The sequence below is a fragment of the Leptidea sinapis genome, chromosome 7 (genome assembly GCF_905404315.1).
Source record: "Leptidea sinapis chromosome 7, ilLepSina1.1, whole genome shotgun sequence".
In the NCBI taxonomy this organism is placed as follows: Eukaryota; Metazoa; Arthropoda; class Insecta; order Lepidoptera; family Pieridae; genus Leptidea; species Leptidea sinapis.
In genome coordinates this window covers 10,951,178-10,968,094 of record NC_066271.1, presented here as the reverse complement: position 1 = coordinate 10,968,094, position 16,917 = coordinate 10,951,178, and the positions used below count along the sequence as shown (strand labels likewise).

Sequence of the window (16,917 nt, the reverse complement as noted above, 5' to 3'; positions counted from 1 at the left end):
CTACTATGCTCAATATTTCTTGAGTTTTTACTTAGCAATTAACATTTATATTTGTTTACTTACTCGTGTAAGGCATTGAGTATTATTGTTGCATCACTTAACAGATACATATTACTTTATAAATACATATAGCGATTTCTATTTGATTTGAAGATTATTGGTACATACCCAACGATGGGTGGTGGTTGGGTCATGTGCCTGGGCACCTTATCTCCGATCACCGCAACGCAGTGGTGGGGGAAGAAACCCACGCGAAACCCGCGCTTGCCGCGCCACCAGATCGACTCCTGGGGACCTGCGAAAAATAAACATAATCATAATATATAATACAATTAGCTTATACCAAAGAATATATAATAGTACAAGCACGGAAGCTTCACTCCGCAAAATCAATTAAGGAAATAGGGACTCTTGCGGTCATATAATATGTAATTCAGATCGCACAGCGCTACTAACCTACATTTTTATTAACCTAGAAGTTGCCTCTCTTTCTATCGCGTGACTCTTACCTCTTCTGACGACATCAGGGTTGACTTCTTTACTTCAGGCTTTACCTAGTATAAAGTCATCTTATAAAAATAGCTCAGTTTTTTCTAAAGTATAAATAGGTAGGTAATCGTAATTTTTAATAAATATTATTTCTTTGTTAAACCTACATTAGTTGCAGATAGTAATGTATGCGTTGGAATACTGCAACATAGTCAAACCCACTTAGTACATAGGAAATAAATATGTAGCTATCATGATTGGTAATTTTATTAAAATAATGATCACTTTACATTAGATTGTTTCAGCGTCTTAAGGACGCTTAAAAGATTTAAATTTGGATCGCAATGACCTTTAATATGTTTTGCTTTATTTATGTTTCTCCATTTTTAAAATATCGGTCGGATCTGTGAAGTAGGTGACAACATGGCTCGCGCGTGCGTCACTGTTCGCTCGCCAGTCCCTACTGTAGCAACACTGTAGTGGCCACCACGAGTAAGTACTTTCGATACATACACGGGGAGTGAGACAGGCCTGCTTATACTTGAAACGAGATCTGTGTGGGCAGAAAAAGTTAAGGCTCACAGTGACAAAAAACTAATGTATACAATTTTGATAAGGATGAATAATTTTCCGATTATCCAAATGTTATGAGTTTTCTTGAGTGTTCGTTCCGCTAACATCTCAATTATCATATGTAATGAAATGTTATTGACTGAATTATTTGTATTGCGAATATATTATAGATATTTCTAAGTGAAAAAATGTAGATTCCGGATAAGTAATCATCAATATGTCATGTCATACTGGAACATTCTCTGAATGACTGCATCTTATGGTATAAGTATTATTCCGTTCGGTTCATTCGTTTTAACAGTATAACCGAAGATAAAACAGGATCTCAATTTATTAGAATATAGATAGATTTGCTTCGACAAAGTTGTCATATTTTTTTTAAATAAAGGACGAGACGATGCCGTGACGGAGGCCCCTATTTCTGCCGTGAAGCAGTGATGTGTAAACATTACTGTGTTTCGGTCTGAAGGGCGCCGTAGCTAGTGAAATAACTGGGAAAATGAGACTTAACATCTTATGTCTCAAGATGACGAGCGCAGTTGTAGTGCCGTTTAGAGTTTTTGGGGTTTTTCAAGAATCCTGAGCGGCACTGCATTGTAATGGGCAGGGCGTATCAATTACCATCAGCTGAACGTCCTGCTCGACTTGTCCTTTTTTTTCATAAAAAAAATATCTAAACCTAACTTAACCAACTTATATAATATAGTCTCAGCTTTCTTCGAAAAGAGGAAAGCCAATATATGATTACATGCTCCTATTTCATATAAGTTCATTTGGAATTTCAGAGTATATTTTATTCTTTCAGCCTCGATTCGGACACATTCTACCATAATATGGTATGCATCCTCAATTCTACCGAATTCTATACATAAAGGTACTTTACTTTACCTATAAGATACGCAAAGTTATTGAGTGGAATATGTCCGGATCGAAGTCTCAATGCTGTTAGAATGACATACCTGCGGGCCTACCATGAACTCTTATTGCGATTCAATTGACAAAAAATGAACTGCTTTGCTATTTCTTACCAAGACGTAATTAGAGCTATCTAATTTAGGTTGACGTCAAATCAACTGATTAAATCGCAATGATGTCAATTGAATGTCAAAAATCATATCAACTGAATCGCAAACTGATTTAGTTCGTTCATTCATTCGTACCATGAGGTAATATTTCAACCTAAGCTGGATAGCTTATGTGTCAAAGTGAGCGATTCGAAAAAAGTTGCTTCTTCCTTAGAGGAAAGTTAATCGTGTTGTTAATAACTTTTAAAAATAGTGAAAACATACAGAAAAGGAAAATTTTATTGATGAAAGATGAGGTGAGAATACTTTATCGGACTTTTTTGTAAAACAAAATACTGAAAATAAATACCAAAAATGAAAATACTAAAGACGAGGCAGTAAGGGCCCGGACTATAGCCTGTTCGCAAAAACGAATTAAAAAAAATGTACTCTGTGGTCCTGTCAAATCAAACATCAATGGAGGTGCGTTCATAACTCGTTTTTTTACGAAAACATCTAAGCAAACATTTAATTTGTAATTCAAAGAACTATATTTATTAATATTACTATTATTTAATAAGTAAAAAAAAGCCTTAATGGTTTATAATTTGACGCTATAAAGCGCAATTTTAAAATGTTTTTCAGTATTTTCTACGCAAAAAACCGCTAAAATCATATCATTTTAGGTTTCGAAACGCAACGCATATGCTTAGAGTAAGAGAGACAAACTTATGCAACGACTGTAGAGCGTCATCTCTTTCTCACCACATACAAATTTATTTCGTTCATTCTTCGTATGGGATCCAAACGCGATTCAGTAAAAGGCACTTCATGGTATGAATTTTAACGATTCTGTTTAGGTACCAAAATCGAACTGCATCGGAATCGCATCGCTTATTAAAAGTTGATGGTAGGCCCTCTGGTCATATTTACAATTTCGACCCAAATATGAGTAGCTATACTTGATTGTATTGTTTTATACCAAACAGCTATACGTGATATGCGTGATATACTGTCATACTGTCTTATTTATTAAACACAATGAGAAGTTACTCCAAGTTTATAATAATTACTTCTCCCTGTCATGTAATGCTGTAGTGACAAAGGTAAGAAAACGACAAAAAGTTGTAAATTTCGTATAACTTACACGTACTTCGCGATTAACAATAACACAGTGATGGTTTATGATTTGATATTATTCAAGTCACCAGCAAGTAAATAAAAAAATACTTACAAAACTAACCTTCCTTTTATTTTCATGTATTTGTGTACACAACTTTTATATAACACAACAGGAATGTGCTCCACTGACTGAATAATACAGAACTTATCACTATTTTCCTTATGTTATCGCATACAAGGCTATGTATGCATTTTGCATACAATAATTATTCTGAGTAAACATTATTTTTTGTAATTAAGAGAAAAATTAAAAAAATCAACATTTTAACTGTTGCATCTCAATATATTCTTAACAATATTATGACAAGCTCATTAACAGTAGCAAAAACTTATCATGCCTACAACTCGGCTAAATCGAGTAAGTCTTTTGTTGGGAGATGTATACTCTTTTACAACATGATCCCAGAAAATGTACAAAACAAATATGTTGAGAAAATCAAAATAATTGTTTAAAAACGTTTATATATAAGGTTATTACTACCTATAACATCAATGACTTTCTTAATGATACCACAGATTAGGAATGGAGCGACCGCCCTCAGGCTGTTGTTGAATAAATTTTATTGTACGATATTACATACATTGCAACGATATTTATATGAAAAATAATAAGCCCACTGAGTTTCTTAGTAGAAGACACACAATGAAGCGAAGTCTCCACGCAACGCCAAGTGATCTAGCAGTTCAGATGATGGTATCCTCTCTCTTACACTACCAGAGCGATCACACGAGCGTTGCTGGCCTCTTAGAAAGGTACTCAGCGCTTTTTTTTAAGTTCACAAGCCAAATCGTACTGCAAACACCGCATAGGCAAAAAAGCATAAAAGGCATTTATTTTCTCAAAATTGATTTATTTACAAATCTTTTTGATGTAATTTCTAATATACTTATACTAATATCGCTTCGTAAACTAATGGCACTCTCGGAGAGAAGAAGCGGCGCATGAAACTCTCCCAGCATTTTTTGCTCTCTTTTCAATAAAAATATACAAATTGTACAGTCATTGCTATTGCTATAAAATAATCATAATCTAACTTAGATATTCAGCTGCTGTGGAGTAGTAGGATTTACGACAGGGACATTTTTAATAAAACATTTAAATTTATTTATAGATAATGCCTGAACAGTGGCTGGGAAGGAAACACATCCCACAGTTTGGTTGTTCGTGACATAAAGGTCCTTGAAGAACATCCTATAGAAGAACTGACGTGAACAGACAAACAAACAAACACCGCAATGTTAAATTAAAGCTTACTAACTCACCAGGCATATCTATGATGGATATCATGTCGCCGACTTCGAAGCTAATCTCATCTCGTGCCTGAAAACATATATAGGCATAAGTATCTCAAAGTATTTGATACGCTATGGAACGAAAGAGACACATAATATGTGGAAAGAGGCGAATGAAAGAGAAGGAGCTACCTTTATGTGACTTTCAATCGCCGTCGTTTTTTGGTATCAAATCGTGAAATATAAAGAAAAGACAGTATGAAACCTAAGATCATCTAAACGTCTAGATAAACTGTGACAGCTGTAAAAACGTCGAAAAATTAAATTGATGTTTACATTTAACCTCTATTTTGCGAAATGTACGCACACTAAGGTAATAAATCCGGCCTGTTTTCATCTAGTAGCAAGAGGCTCTATACAGGATGTCCTAAAGTTAGAGGACAAGAAGGAAAAGTACCTTAAATAGCCTATGTTATTTTTCAAAGTTAGTAATTCTGCATTCAAAGATTTTCTAAAATTTAATTGCCTCGTCTGGGAATCGAACCGACTTAAATGTAAAAAAAAACACCCCTACTCTTATGATGCCAATCGAAAGAATGGCCAAAAACTAATAACTCTTCTTAAGTAACATAGTATTTTAAAAGAAAGGAACAACGTAAAATGAATGTTTTCCAACTTGGATTGGTACGAATAGACCGATTAGATGGCCGGCCAGATCCCCGGACCTTACACCATTAGATTTCTTCTTTTAGAAAATCGTTGAATGCAGAATTACTAACTTTTAAAAATAACATAAAGTCTTCTTTCAGTAAAATAGCTTCGATATTTAAGGTACTTTCCCTTTATGTCCCATAACTTTGGGACAGCCTGTATATTTCAACTCTTTTTTTTTTGTTTGAGACGGACATCACCGCGAACTCACTACACACACCCTGATAAAGAACCTCCGAATGGTCTGAAACTAGTCAGTTACAACTTCAACAAACCGTGAGTTAAGCTGTTTAAGACAAACTAAATATATTTTTTTGTAATAAGGCGGATGGAGTTTCAACTGGTTATATTCTCACCTGCGAGACGTATTTCCTAACTGAATAAGCGGCAGCTACGGCGGGCGTGTTGATGGAGCTTGAATCTTCATTAGACACCAACAACTTGTGACCTGGTTGAGATAAAAAAAAGTTTTAAGCCACAAAAGCATAGGGACAAAAACAGAAACTTAAAAATATAACAGTTTTTTCGTTTAGGCTTATAATAATATATAATAAGGTAGGCGCAAGTTAGGTTAGCCGATTAATCTTAGTATAGCCATGGAATATAACAAGTGGACCTGAAGTTTACCAGTGGGAGGCTCGTTTGCTCAGGGTGCCGGCTAGATTATAGTTACCACAACGGCTTTTCTGACGTGAAGCATAAATATGGTTACAATGTAATGTACAATAAAACTTATTATTTTATAGCCTTTTTTTTATGAAAATAAGGGACGAGACGAGCAGGACGTTCAACTGATGGTAATTGATACGCCCTGCCCATTACATTACAATGCAGTGCTGCTCAGGAGTCTTGAAAAACCCCAAAACTTCTGAGCGGCACTACAACTGCGCTCGTCACCTTGAGACATAAGATGTTAAGTCTCATTTGCCCAGTAATTTCACTAGCTACGGCGCCCTTCAGACCGAAACACAGTAATGCTTACACATTACTGCTTCACGGCAGAAATAGGCGCCGTTGTGGTACCCATAATCTAGCCGGCATCCTGTGCAAAGGAGCCTCCCACTGGTAAAGGGGGCGGTCGCTCCATTCGCAATCCGTGGTATCATTAAGAAAGTCAGATATATATTATAGTGGTTACTATTTGTGTGGTAAAGGTTTTTACCACACAAACGTTTTTTAACAATTCTTTTGAATTACGTAATACATTTGTTTTGAACATTTTTTGGGATCTCGTTGTAAACTCATATACAACATCCCTTAAAAGACTTATAAACTTGACTTAACCGAGTAGTAGGCATTATAAGTTTGTGTCTGTTCCAGGTGTTAACATTTATGCTATGAGTTTCATGCAATTTTTTTTTTTAAGAAAAAGAAGGACAAGCATCTGGTGTTAAATCATCACCGTCACCCACGTTCTTTTGCAACACCAGAGGAATCATAGGAGCGTTGCTTTTTTTGGAAGTACCGATGTCGAATCGTCCCGGAAACCCCGAACATGGAAGCTCTTTCGACAACTTTGTAGTAGAAGAAAATTCCTTGAAAGTCACACGGTGGAGGGCCGCCATACATCCAGATGGTGGGGATGATATCCTAATTTGTGGTGTGTCGTGCGATGGTGCAATTCGGTGGCAGGAACAACAGCTCTTCGGAACCCCGTGACTCACCTCTATTGTCCATCTGCAGCCAGTTAAGCGCGGGACCACAGTTGATGGAGTCATCAGCGATGATCGACAGGTGGTGCACGTAGTCTGATATGAGCTGCCGGTATTCCACCTCGTCTTGCTCCGGCGTCATTGCCTCCTTCAGATTTGGCAGACCAGACACTTTTCTGTCATAGATGCACCTGGTGATAATTTTTACGTCAACATAACTACTCTTACTCTTGCTGTTAGACAACCGATAAAAACAGGCCTGAATTATTAGTTTAGTGTGCGTGACAAGCTACGTCTTACACTCGGCGATTTGTATGACACTTTGTGTTAGTGTGCGTTCATTGCTCAAAATAAAGGTTTTTTTTATGGAAAAGGAGGACGAACGAGCGTACGGGTCACCTGGTGTTAATTGATCACAGCCGCCCACATTCTCTTGCAACACCAGAGGAATCACAGGAACGTTGCCTACCATTGAGGAACGTGTACGCGCTTAAATTAAGTTACTTCTAAACTAATTTTTTTTTTGACGTTATCTCAGATGCCATAGTCTATTTACGGCCGTTTTCAATAACCTATCTATCCTTAGTTTAACTTACTAGAGGTAGACAAATCTTTCCATTTACGCTTACTTAAATTTCAGTAACCTATCGGCAGATACCATTGGACTATAACTAATAATATAACTATGACTGTGGATTGATAAGATCTTGTCATTAAACAGTGATAGCAATATTTCCGTAACTAGAGATACGTTATTGTAAATGGCCGCTAGATGTATAAACGATCTAAGGGCGAGTGTCATGTCGATACTGTTGACAGTCGCTATAAAGTAAACTCCTTTTTTGTTAAACTCTACCTATCCATATAAATTATCTAAGCAGATAGCGATACTGTTAGATAGTTCATAAGTATGTGTGGTCATTAGCTTCTAAATAGTATTTTTTGTTTACTTTTGAAACTTTTCCTTTCTAGATGTATATCTATAAGATCATCGGGTAGTGTATTTAGTATCTTAAGTTGTACATAGTAATTGTAGGTACTTTTACCATATATAATTTGTTATACATATTTAGGTGGACAAAGCTTATAATGGTAGGCTAGTTTGCAAATATCTATTTTTCTATCATATTTCTTAAGATTACATGTGTTATTAAATTATATAACTAAAATAGAGAGCTATGTTAACTAGATTTCGTAGATTTTATATAAGAGGGTGCAACCAGGCAAGAGGCTCCAGTGATGGGAAGCGGTGAAGCAACAAGCATTAACATTTAACTAAACTGATATTCTTTCTCTATAAAGATAACGCTGCTATTTTTTCACCAAATATTAAAATATATCAACAAAGTCCTCAAGTATTTCAATCGATTTTTATGTAAAGTGAAATTAAGAAGTTAAATCAACTACCCAATTCGAGGGAAAAAAAATTAATATCAAATCCTTAAAGTGCTTAACTAAATCTAAATATTTACATTACCCTCGTCCGGCACAACGATACCATTTAAAGGATTCACTTTTCAAAGTCCACTAAGTCTATTAAATCGCTTGGCACATCGGGTAACTATCCCCTTCGCTTTACCAGTGACAATGTTCTTACAGGCAATAAAGTTACGATTGTTTCAAATGCATAGTAATAGAAAAACCAAGGAAAACACCTTTTTTTTATATAAGAGGGTGCAACCAGGCAAGAGGCTCCCGTGATGGGAAGCGGTGAAGCAACCGGCCATGGACATCCGCAACACCAGGGGTCAAGAGATGTGTTGCCGAACTTTAAGGTGAGAGTATACACTAAGCTTGAAAGTCCCTAACGGCCGTTCCCAATATACTATCTACAGATAGAGATAAATTACTTCCTTCTACTGTTACTAATCTGAAGCTGTCCCAATATACCCCATAAGTCATTCTTATTGCCTTATATTGGGACGCGTGAATTGCAATTTCCATACAAACTTTATATCGCTGGTAAGCTATACGTGGTCCCATTGACAGACAGCGTGCACGGATAAGGTGAGTTACGGTCGATAAGTTTATTGAGACAGAAAAGTCAACAATAGTTACGTTTTTTATCTCAAGTAAGAGATAAAACTGAATATTGGGAACGGCCGTTAGTCGCATCGGTTCGGGAAAACTGCTGCCGGTAATTGATTCCACAAAATGGCAAAAATTTTCTCGCAAACACACGGTTGCAGCATGCCAGACATCAATATCATGCGAGTAGAATTCCACATTTTGACGTGATGGTGGAATTCAGCTGCTGGCTTCTATTCAAACAACTTGTCTGTTCACTCTCCGTGATAAATGTGGTAGAAGATCTAAAACCAACATCTCTACGCAACGCCAAAGAATCACGCTCTTCGTTGTATGTGGTTAAATGAAAGAAATTGGTACTGGGGAGCGTACAAAAAAGAGAGGACAGTACTCCATGTGAAGCAATATATTTTATATCAAAGCCTCAAAACAAGTTGTTATAAACAGTTGGTCGCGGAAATGTCTATGAGCGAACGACAGTTTATATTTTCGCAGCATGAAACGGTTAAACAATACAGTAATAGAACAGTACTTTAACTTCACGCACGCACACATACACACGATTTACATGACCGCTAAGCAATCTTGGGGACACAAAACGATTGAGTGCCACGCCGTACGCCGCCGGGACTGGTCGCTGTCCCAGTTAAATTAGCTGCGCCGCCCCGTCCGTGTCGTCTATCTATTTGTATGTACCAACCCTAACGCTCCGCCCAGACGTAGTTATAAAAACGAATGGAGAATGGACCCACATAATTTAAAATTAAGGAAACATTATACATGTACAAGTTCATATTAATGATAAACTTAAGTTCATACGATTTTTATACAAAAAATACTGAGGCGCTAAGATATGGGAGTCAAAAGAAATAAATTATTATAATTTATTAAGAAATAGGTCACCTTGCACTAACGGAACGTATTACGCAATTGATTATTGGTACCTACTCAAATCAGTAATTCATATTGATTATATAGATATTAATTAATAATTTTAGATTATATTTTACTTTTACGTATTTTTTTTTTCTCCCACTTTTTTACAGTCACTTACTGCTTGCTTTTTTCTTAGTTTTCTTACGTTCTACAATCTATATCTAATATATAATATTCTCGTGTCATGGTGTTAAACATTGAACTCCTCCGAAACGGCATGACCGATTCTCATGAAATTTTGAGTGCATAGTGGCTAGGTCTGAGAATAGGACATCTATTTTTCATCCCCCTAAATATTAAGGTCCATACGAATTTTTATTTTTTTTTTACCTTTTTTTTTTAAATTTGTTTGATTATGAGTCAGCATTAAAAAAAACATACAACTTCAAATTTTCACCCATCTATGATCAACAGTTACTTTTGTATCGCGATTTTAATATCGGCAATACAACGTTTGCTGGGTCAGCTAGTAATATATAAAATTCTCATGTTGCGGTGTTTGTAGTTAAACTCCTTCGAAACGGCTTGACCGATTCTCATGAACTTTTGAGTGCATATTGGGTAGGTCTGAGATTCGGACAACATCTATTTTTCATCCCCCTAAATGTTAAGGGTGGTTCACGGCAATTTTTTTTTTTACTTTTTTAAAGTGAAACTATAATGTGAAAAAAAGTTTCACTTTTACCGTGGTTTTATAAAACCACACAATCTTTTTTTTTATATTTGTTTGATTATGAGTCAGCATTAAAAAATACATACAACGTTTGCTGGGTCAGCTAGTCTATACAACGTGAATCAAAAAGGGTATAACATCCCTTCAATGCTAAGTTATATAAGTCATATGCAATAGTATTGTGATGTTTAAATTTGAATAAATAAAATAAATAAGAATAAAAAAAGCCCCTACAAAATAAAAATATTATTTTAAAATTTCTTTTCTTAGACAACCCTAACTTGTAAAGAGACCGCCGTTTAATATGGGCGGAGCCGTTGTTTGTAAACAAAATTAGGTAACCTACCTACGGACTTAAACATTAGGTATTCGATAATAATGGTACATACCAATCTTGCTGCGCAGCTTTTTAACACTCCTTGAGTTTCACAATAAATACACAGAAAACACCACATCACGTCATGTTGATTATGTTTTAGGTAGTTAGGTACCTAAGTAGATACCTAGTTATTTCATCACTAGTACATTCAAAACAGCCCAGGTACATCACACATGATACAGTTATAAGGAGGTACGTAGGTTTTGCAGCAACACCACTAAAGGAAAGGTTCCGTTCAATACATAATTCGGCCCGGCGAACTACTAATCCGGTACCGACGGTGGTACAATTCGCGAGCTGCGACCAGATTGTTATTTGTCACCGCACCAACACACAATATCATGTCGTAATATTCACTGTTTCCATAATCTGCCATGATTATCATACGAAAATACTGCAATCCAAAAGTCCAACGCGACGATCTATCAAACATGAATGTCGGAACATAACTAAAGTATAAAAATTATTAAATAAAATGTCCATTGAATTTGGTATTATGAATTATGATTAAGGGGTATGTACACTCGCCGAAATAACACGTGGCTTGTATTTTTTATGGAAAGGGAAGACAAACGAACGTACGGGTCACCTGTTGTTAAGTGTTCACCGCCGCTCACATTCTCTTGCAACACCAGAGGAATCACAGGAGAGTTGCCGGCCTTTAATTAAGGTGTATGCGCTTTTATTGAAGGTACCCATGTCGTATCATCCCGGAAACACCGCACAAGGAAGTTCATTCATAAGAAAGCTCTTTGAAAACCGCACTGTGGAGGACCGAATTCGGCGGCAGAAATCAGGTGAAACTGCTCTTCGGAACACTCCCCATGATAAATGCGGTAGAAGACACACAATGAGGCGATGTCTCTACGCAACGCCAAGTGATCCAGTCGTTCACAGAGCACTGGGTCCCCGACAATTCGAGCTGCTCTGCGTTGCGCGCGGTCAAATTGATCGAGCTTATACTGGGGTGCGCCAGACCAGAGATGACAGCCTATTTGGCTTTGGTCTCCAGATGGCCTCGAAATTGACAATCACTCAAGATTTCGAGACCCATTATTCCGATACTAGGCGAGGATGTAAAGGAAGTGTTGTCAAAGAACGGTGATACGACAAATGGGGTTTTATTAGTGGTATACGCGCAAACTTGAGTTTTCTGGGAGTTAAATTGGACAAGGTTCATAATTTACCCACATAATAGGGGCAAGCCTCCACATTTCTAAACTCTGGGCTCCTACTCAGAAATTTCTTACTAAAAACCCAACGCTTTGCAAATGCCCGGCCCGGGCATGAAATACCTACCTATCTATTATTACAACATTTTTGACTTAAGTTATCCGTGAAGAACATTTTCTTAATAGGAGCCTATTAGAATTATCTTTATTGGATAATACATTTTTTGTGTTAAGAAGGGACAAGACGAGCTGCACATTCAGCGAATGGTAATTGATACGCCCTGCCCATTACAATGCAGTGCCGATCAAGAAATAGGAAAAGTCACCTTGAGACATCAATCATTCAAATAATCCTACATTAAAGTGATTAGGTAATAACTTATCAAAAATGAGAACTCATTTAATTTCCAACACATCAAAAAAACTTGAATTAAAAATGGTCCGGTGTCCTATATATATATAGGTTCCTGTACAATCGGCAATCCCTTTGATTTTACAAACACATAAACATTCTCCAATCACAGAGCAGTAAATATTTGAATCATGATATTCACATTCACACAATTCAAAGAGTAAAAATGCCGATAGGCCGAACTTTTTAACCTAAAAATATGCATTACAGAGTTTCATAATTGGATTAGAATTACCTATCTTTATTGGTAATTAAAGTAAATACAAATTTAGAATGATTTTCAATGTCAGCTAAAGAAAATGCACATACAAAATAACTTCGTCTTCATGGCAAAATGAGATTATAATTTTCCTCACAGGTGCAATGAGCAGTAGGCATTTTACTATTATCTGATATTATGTCACATCTACGTTATTCATCTGTTTTAGGTCAAATAGAGTTCAGAAAAACAGCTGATAAGGGTTGCGGGATGCATAGTTTTATGTCGAAAACTGTGGACTTTAAATATTGTATTCAAATATAACGCTAATTCATTTCTGAGTTCACGTATTCATTAGAGATGACCTAAGGAATGTCGGGTTCAAAGCATAGTATACCCTTTTTGATTCACGTTGTATATATAAAAATGAATTGCTGTTCGTTAGTCTCGCTTAAACTCGAGAACGGCTGGACCGACTTGGCTAATTTTGATCTTGAATTATTTGTGGAAGTCCAGGGAAGGTTTAAAAGATGAATGAACATGAAAGTGTTCGGAATTAAATAAAAACAATTTGTTTTTCCTTTGATGTGTCCCCGATATTTGTTTTGTATGGACATATTTTCTATGAGAGAATTTATTGACGCACGGTTTAACAGTTCTGCTGTGAAACAATTTCATTACAACAACAGGGAGCATATTTTACGAAATAATTCTTGATGTTCTGATATATTACTGACAAATTCATATAAAAACATTATTTTATTTATTATATACAGAACAACGTCTGTTGGGTCAACTAGTTATTAATAAGTTCCAAGGAGACCGCTGAGTTCTATTATTTGACGCTACTGTTCTATTATTTGTATTGGGACGGTTAGTCGTCATAGGCGACGTGGGAACAGACGTATTGAACAGCTCACCTGTGCAGCATGTCATCGAGCTGCACGAAGTTCTCCTTGTTCCTGGTGAGTGTCCACTCCCGCACGTGACTCGCCTCCGTCCAGCTGGTGCTCAGCGTGCGACTATCAGTATCGTCCGATGAGTTTACGTGCGAGCGCACCTTAAGACACACCCAGCCTGGAACGATCAAATGAAATCTTATTTTAGGGAGGCTCCTTTGCACAGGATGCCGGATAGTTTATGGATAACGGCGCCTATTCCTGCCGTGAAGCAGTAATATGTAAACATTAATGTGTTTCGGTCTGAAGAGCGCTGTAGCTAGAGAAATTACTGGGCAAATGAGACTTAACATCTTATGTCTCAAGGTGACGAGCGAAATTGTAGTGCCGCTTTTCAAGAATGTAATGTAATTGGCAGACGTATGAATTACCATCAGCCTGAACGTCCTGCTATATATATATATTATTTAATCTCCAATCTAGTCAAGCAATAACGGCAGACGTCTACTGTGCCGAACTCCGAACAATTATAGCAAAACTAGCAGTAACGATTAATGAATCGATCTTCACCATTATTGCTCCCTGATAACGCGAGACCTCATACAGCTCTAGAAAGCGTTTTAACTCTACAGGAACTGCAAGTAATAACCACTCGTATTCGCCAAGACCTTGCTCCAACGGGTTTCCAATTTATTCGCGATTTGGGCAATTTTCTATGTGATAAAATTTTTCCTTCTCAGGAGGCAATACAAAATGCTTTCACACAGTTTACTGAATCTAGATCGCCACAGTTCTATCGCAATGGCATAAATTACTTTCCTAGTAGATGGCGGCAATGTATAGATAATAATGGTAATTATTTTAAATAAATAAATATATTAAATTAAAAAAAAAAAAAAAAAAAACAATTTTTTAGTATAAATTGACAATTTCATACTTTGACCCCTATTTATACCCCTATTTATAAGCAATGTCTTAAGATTGTAGACGGCTAAACAAGAGAAAGACACAGATTTGCAAAAGAACTTTTTCTAAACAAGTATTCAACACATGTCTAACTTTTTTGTTTATACAGTCAAACGTGAAATACTCAATGTGTTACAAACATACGATTTATAAAATACTGACAACCCGATAATGTTATATATTATAATTAGTCAATGTGTGATAGATAGTGGTTTTATAATAGATTTATAACATGCTAGTCTAGACTATAGACGACGAACAAAGCGTGTAAGAAAGAAGAACATCCCTAATGGAGATACAACAAAAAAAGAAAAGGTAAGTTGTCTCTGTAACAGATTTTTATTGACAAGTCGTAAAACGTCAGCCACGCTTGGCATTAGCTTCTTATTATTTTGAATACTAAACCACTAGCTAACGCACACATTGATAAAGTAAAATTTTTAGGCTCTCAGGTCATCTATACGCAAGTACGTATAGGGCGTACGCATGTCCCCCCCAGTTCACCTCCCCCCTTGTATTGTGTCCTCCATAAATAGTTAAACACAGCCAATTTCAGACAGTACGAAAATAGTTTGGGATCCGACGCCCGTTTCTAAAATCAGTGAACAAATATACAGATTTAACTGCAACACGAACCTTCTTGGGGCGTTCCCTCGTTTGTCTCACACGGCACCAGTTCGACCCTCAGTCCTCCGAGGGAGACCCTCTCGTAGTGGAAGTGTGCGCATTCCTCCAGCTTAGGGAAACGACACGACGCAGGGGGGCCGGGCTGGAAAATAAAATGTCTCTTATATTAATTACGAAGTTGTCTTACAAGCATTGACGTACAATAAATTAAGTGATCACCGCCGCCCACATTCTCTTGCTACACCAGAGGAATCACAAGAGCGTTGCCGGCCTTTAAGGAAGGAGTACGCGCTTTTTTTGAAGGTACCCATGTCGTATCATCCCGGAAACACCGCACAAGGAAGCTCATTCCACAGCTTTGTAGTACGAGGGAGAAAGCTCCTTGAAAACCGCACTGTGGAGGACCGCCACACCACCAGATGGTGGGGATGATATCCTAACTTGTGGCGTGTCGTGCGAAGGTGGAATTCGGTGGCAGGCATCAGGTTAAACAGCTCTTCGGAACACTACCCGTGATAAATGCGGTATGTATGACGCAAAACTGTGCCTACGCGTCTATTAGACAGTTTTCGATCAGTTGAGTTTGCGCGCTTTGAATATAACGCCACGCAATGACAAAGTGTTCCGTAAAAACTGTCCAAATAATATTCAAACTTTTAAAAGGATGGAGTGTTGTATTTCAGGTAGGTAAGTGCCCAAAAATGTTGTGTAACTAACTTGACGTTTATAATCATTTTGCTAAATAATTACATTTCAATTGCTAAAACAAAATACATCGCCAACGAAATTTGGAAATTTTCCACCATAATCAAAGAGCTTTTTATGAGCGTATACAAAAGACTTTTAACATTACTGCCACGAAATAGGGTGTTAATTTGAATGAATCTTTTATGAAAGCCGCGGCGTGGCATTCAATAGTTTTGTCTCCCCAAGATTGCTTAGCGGTCGTGTAAATCGTGTGTAGGTGTGCGTACGTCGATTCGGACGCTCTAATATGAAGTTAAATTACTGTTCTATTACTGTATTGTGATACCATCGCACTAACGCGGGCGAGACAATCATCAGTGCGATTAGGACAAATGCAACTCCGACTAAATATCGTGAGTAATCAACTAAAAATTCCGGATTTGCGCTCGCGGCAAGTTCCTCCTCCAAGAACTAACCAAGGTAACGAAATTTTGGAAACTTATAGTGGTTATACTTTGTCGGACTGTTTGGATTTGTCTGCGTATTGTCCGCCATTTTAGGTACTTTTTGAAGTAGAAACACTAGCACTTCATCATCATCAGCCGTAAGACGTCCACTGCTGGACAAAGGAGTCCCCCAAAGATCTCCGCGACGATCATTCTTGCGCTGTGCGCTTATCTGTATGAAAAGAGATTGCATTTTTGTTTTATCATATTATGTATTCATATCATTGCTAAATATAGGCCTTATGAGGAAGCTCATGGTCGCTCAGAGGCCAATAGAGAGGGCTATGCTCAGAGTTTCGAGAGAAACAGAACTGAGGAGATCACTTAAGGAGAACCAAAGTCACTGTCATAGCACATATAGTTACGAAACTTCCAGCAGTGGTATCTTCCGGCTGAAATGATGATCATGATATATGGAGGGAAGTGTAGATTTATTGCAATTCTATTGGTCAAAATGTTAGGAGGTCCAAAGCTCGTTAACTTACACATTCGTCGAACTCGAACGCGTTTGGCGCCGACTGACACATGTTGGACCCTGGTGTCATCGGGCTTACTGACAGCGTGGTCAGCGACATGGAACCTGGAAGTG

General features: G+C 37.3%; 1 protein-coding gene across 7 annotated transcripts in view; it reads right to left on the bottom strand.

Annotated features, from left to right (window-relative positions):
* Nucleotides 1-16,917, bottom strand: part of LOC126965224 (GTPase-activating protein CdGAPr) — a 120,396-nt gene that overhangs the window by 22,696 nt on the left and 80,783 nt on the right. For all 7 annotated transcript variants that reach the window (XM_050808691.1, XM_050808692.1, XM_050808690.1 and 4 more), the window contains 7 exons: nucleotides 16,814-16,908; nucleotides 15,145-15,277; nucleotides 13,564-13,720; nucleotides 6,857-7,035; nucleotides 5,549-5,640; nucleotides 4,512-4,569; nucleotides 169-295 (listed from right to left, as the gene is read on the bottom strand). In XM_050808691.1, coding sequence (XP_050664648.1) covers nucleotides 169-295; nucleotides 4,512-4,569; nucleotides 5,549-5,640; nucleotides 6,857-7,035; nucleotides 13,564-13,720; nucleotides 15,145-15,277; nucleotides 16,814-16,908 — 841 coding nt within the window. The remainder of the gene's footprint in view (nucleotides 1-168; nucleotides 296-4,511; nucleotides 4,570-5,548; nucleotides 5,641-6,856; nucleotides 7,036-13,563; nucleotides 13,721-15,144; nucleotides 15,278-16,813; nucleotides 16,909-16,917) is intronic.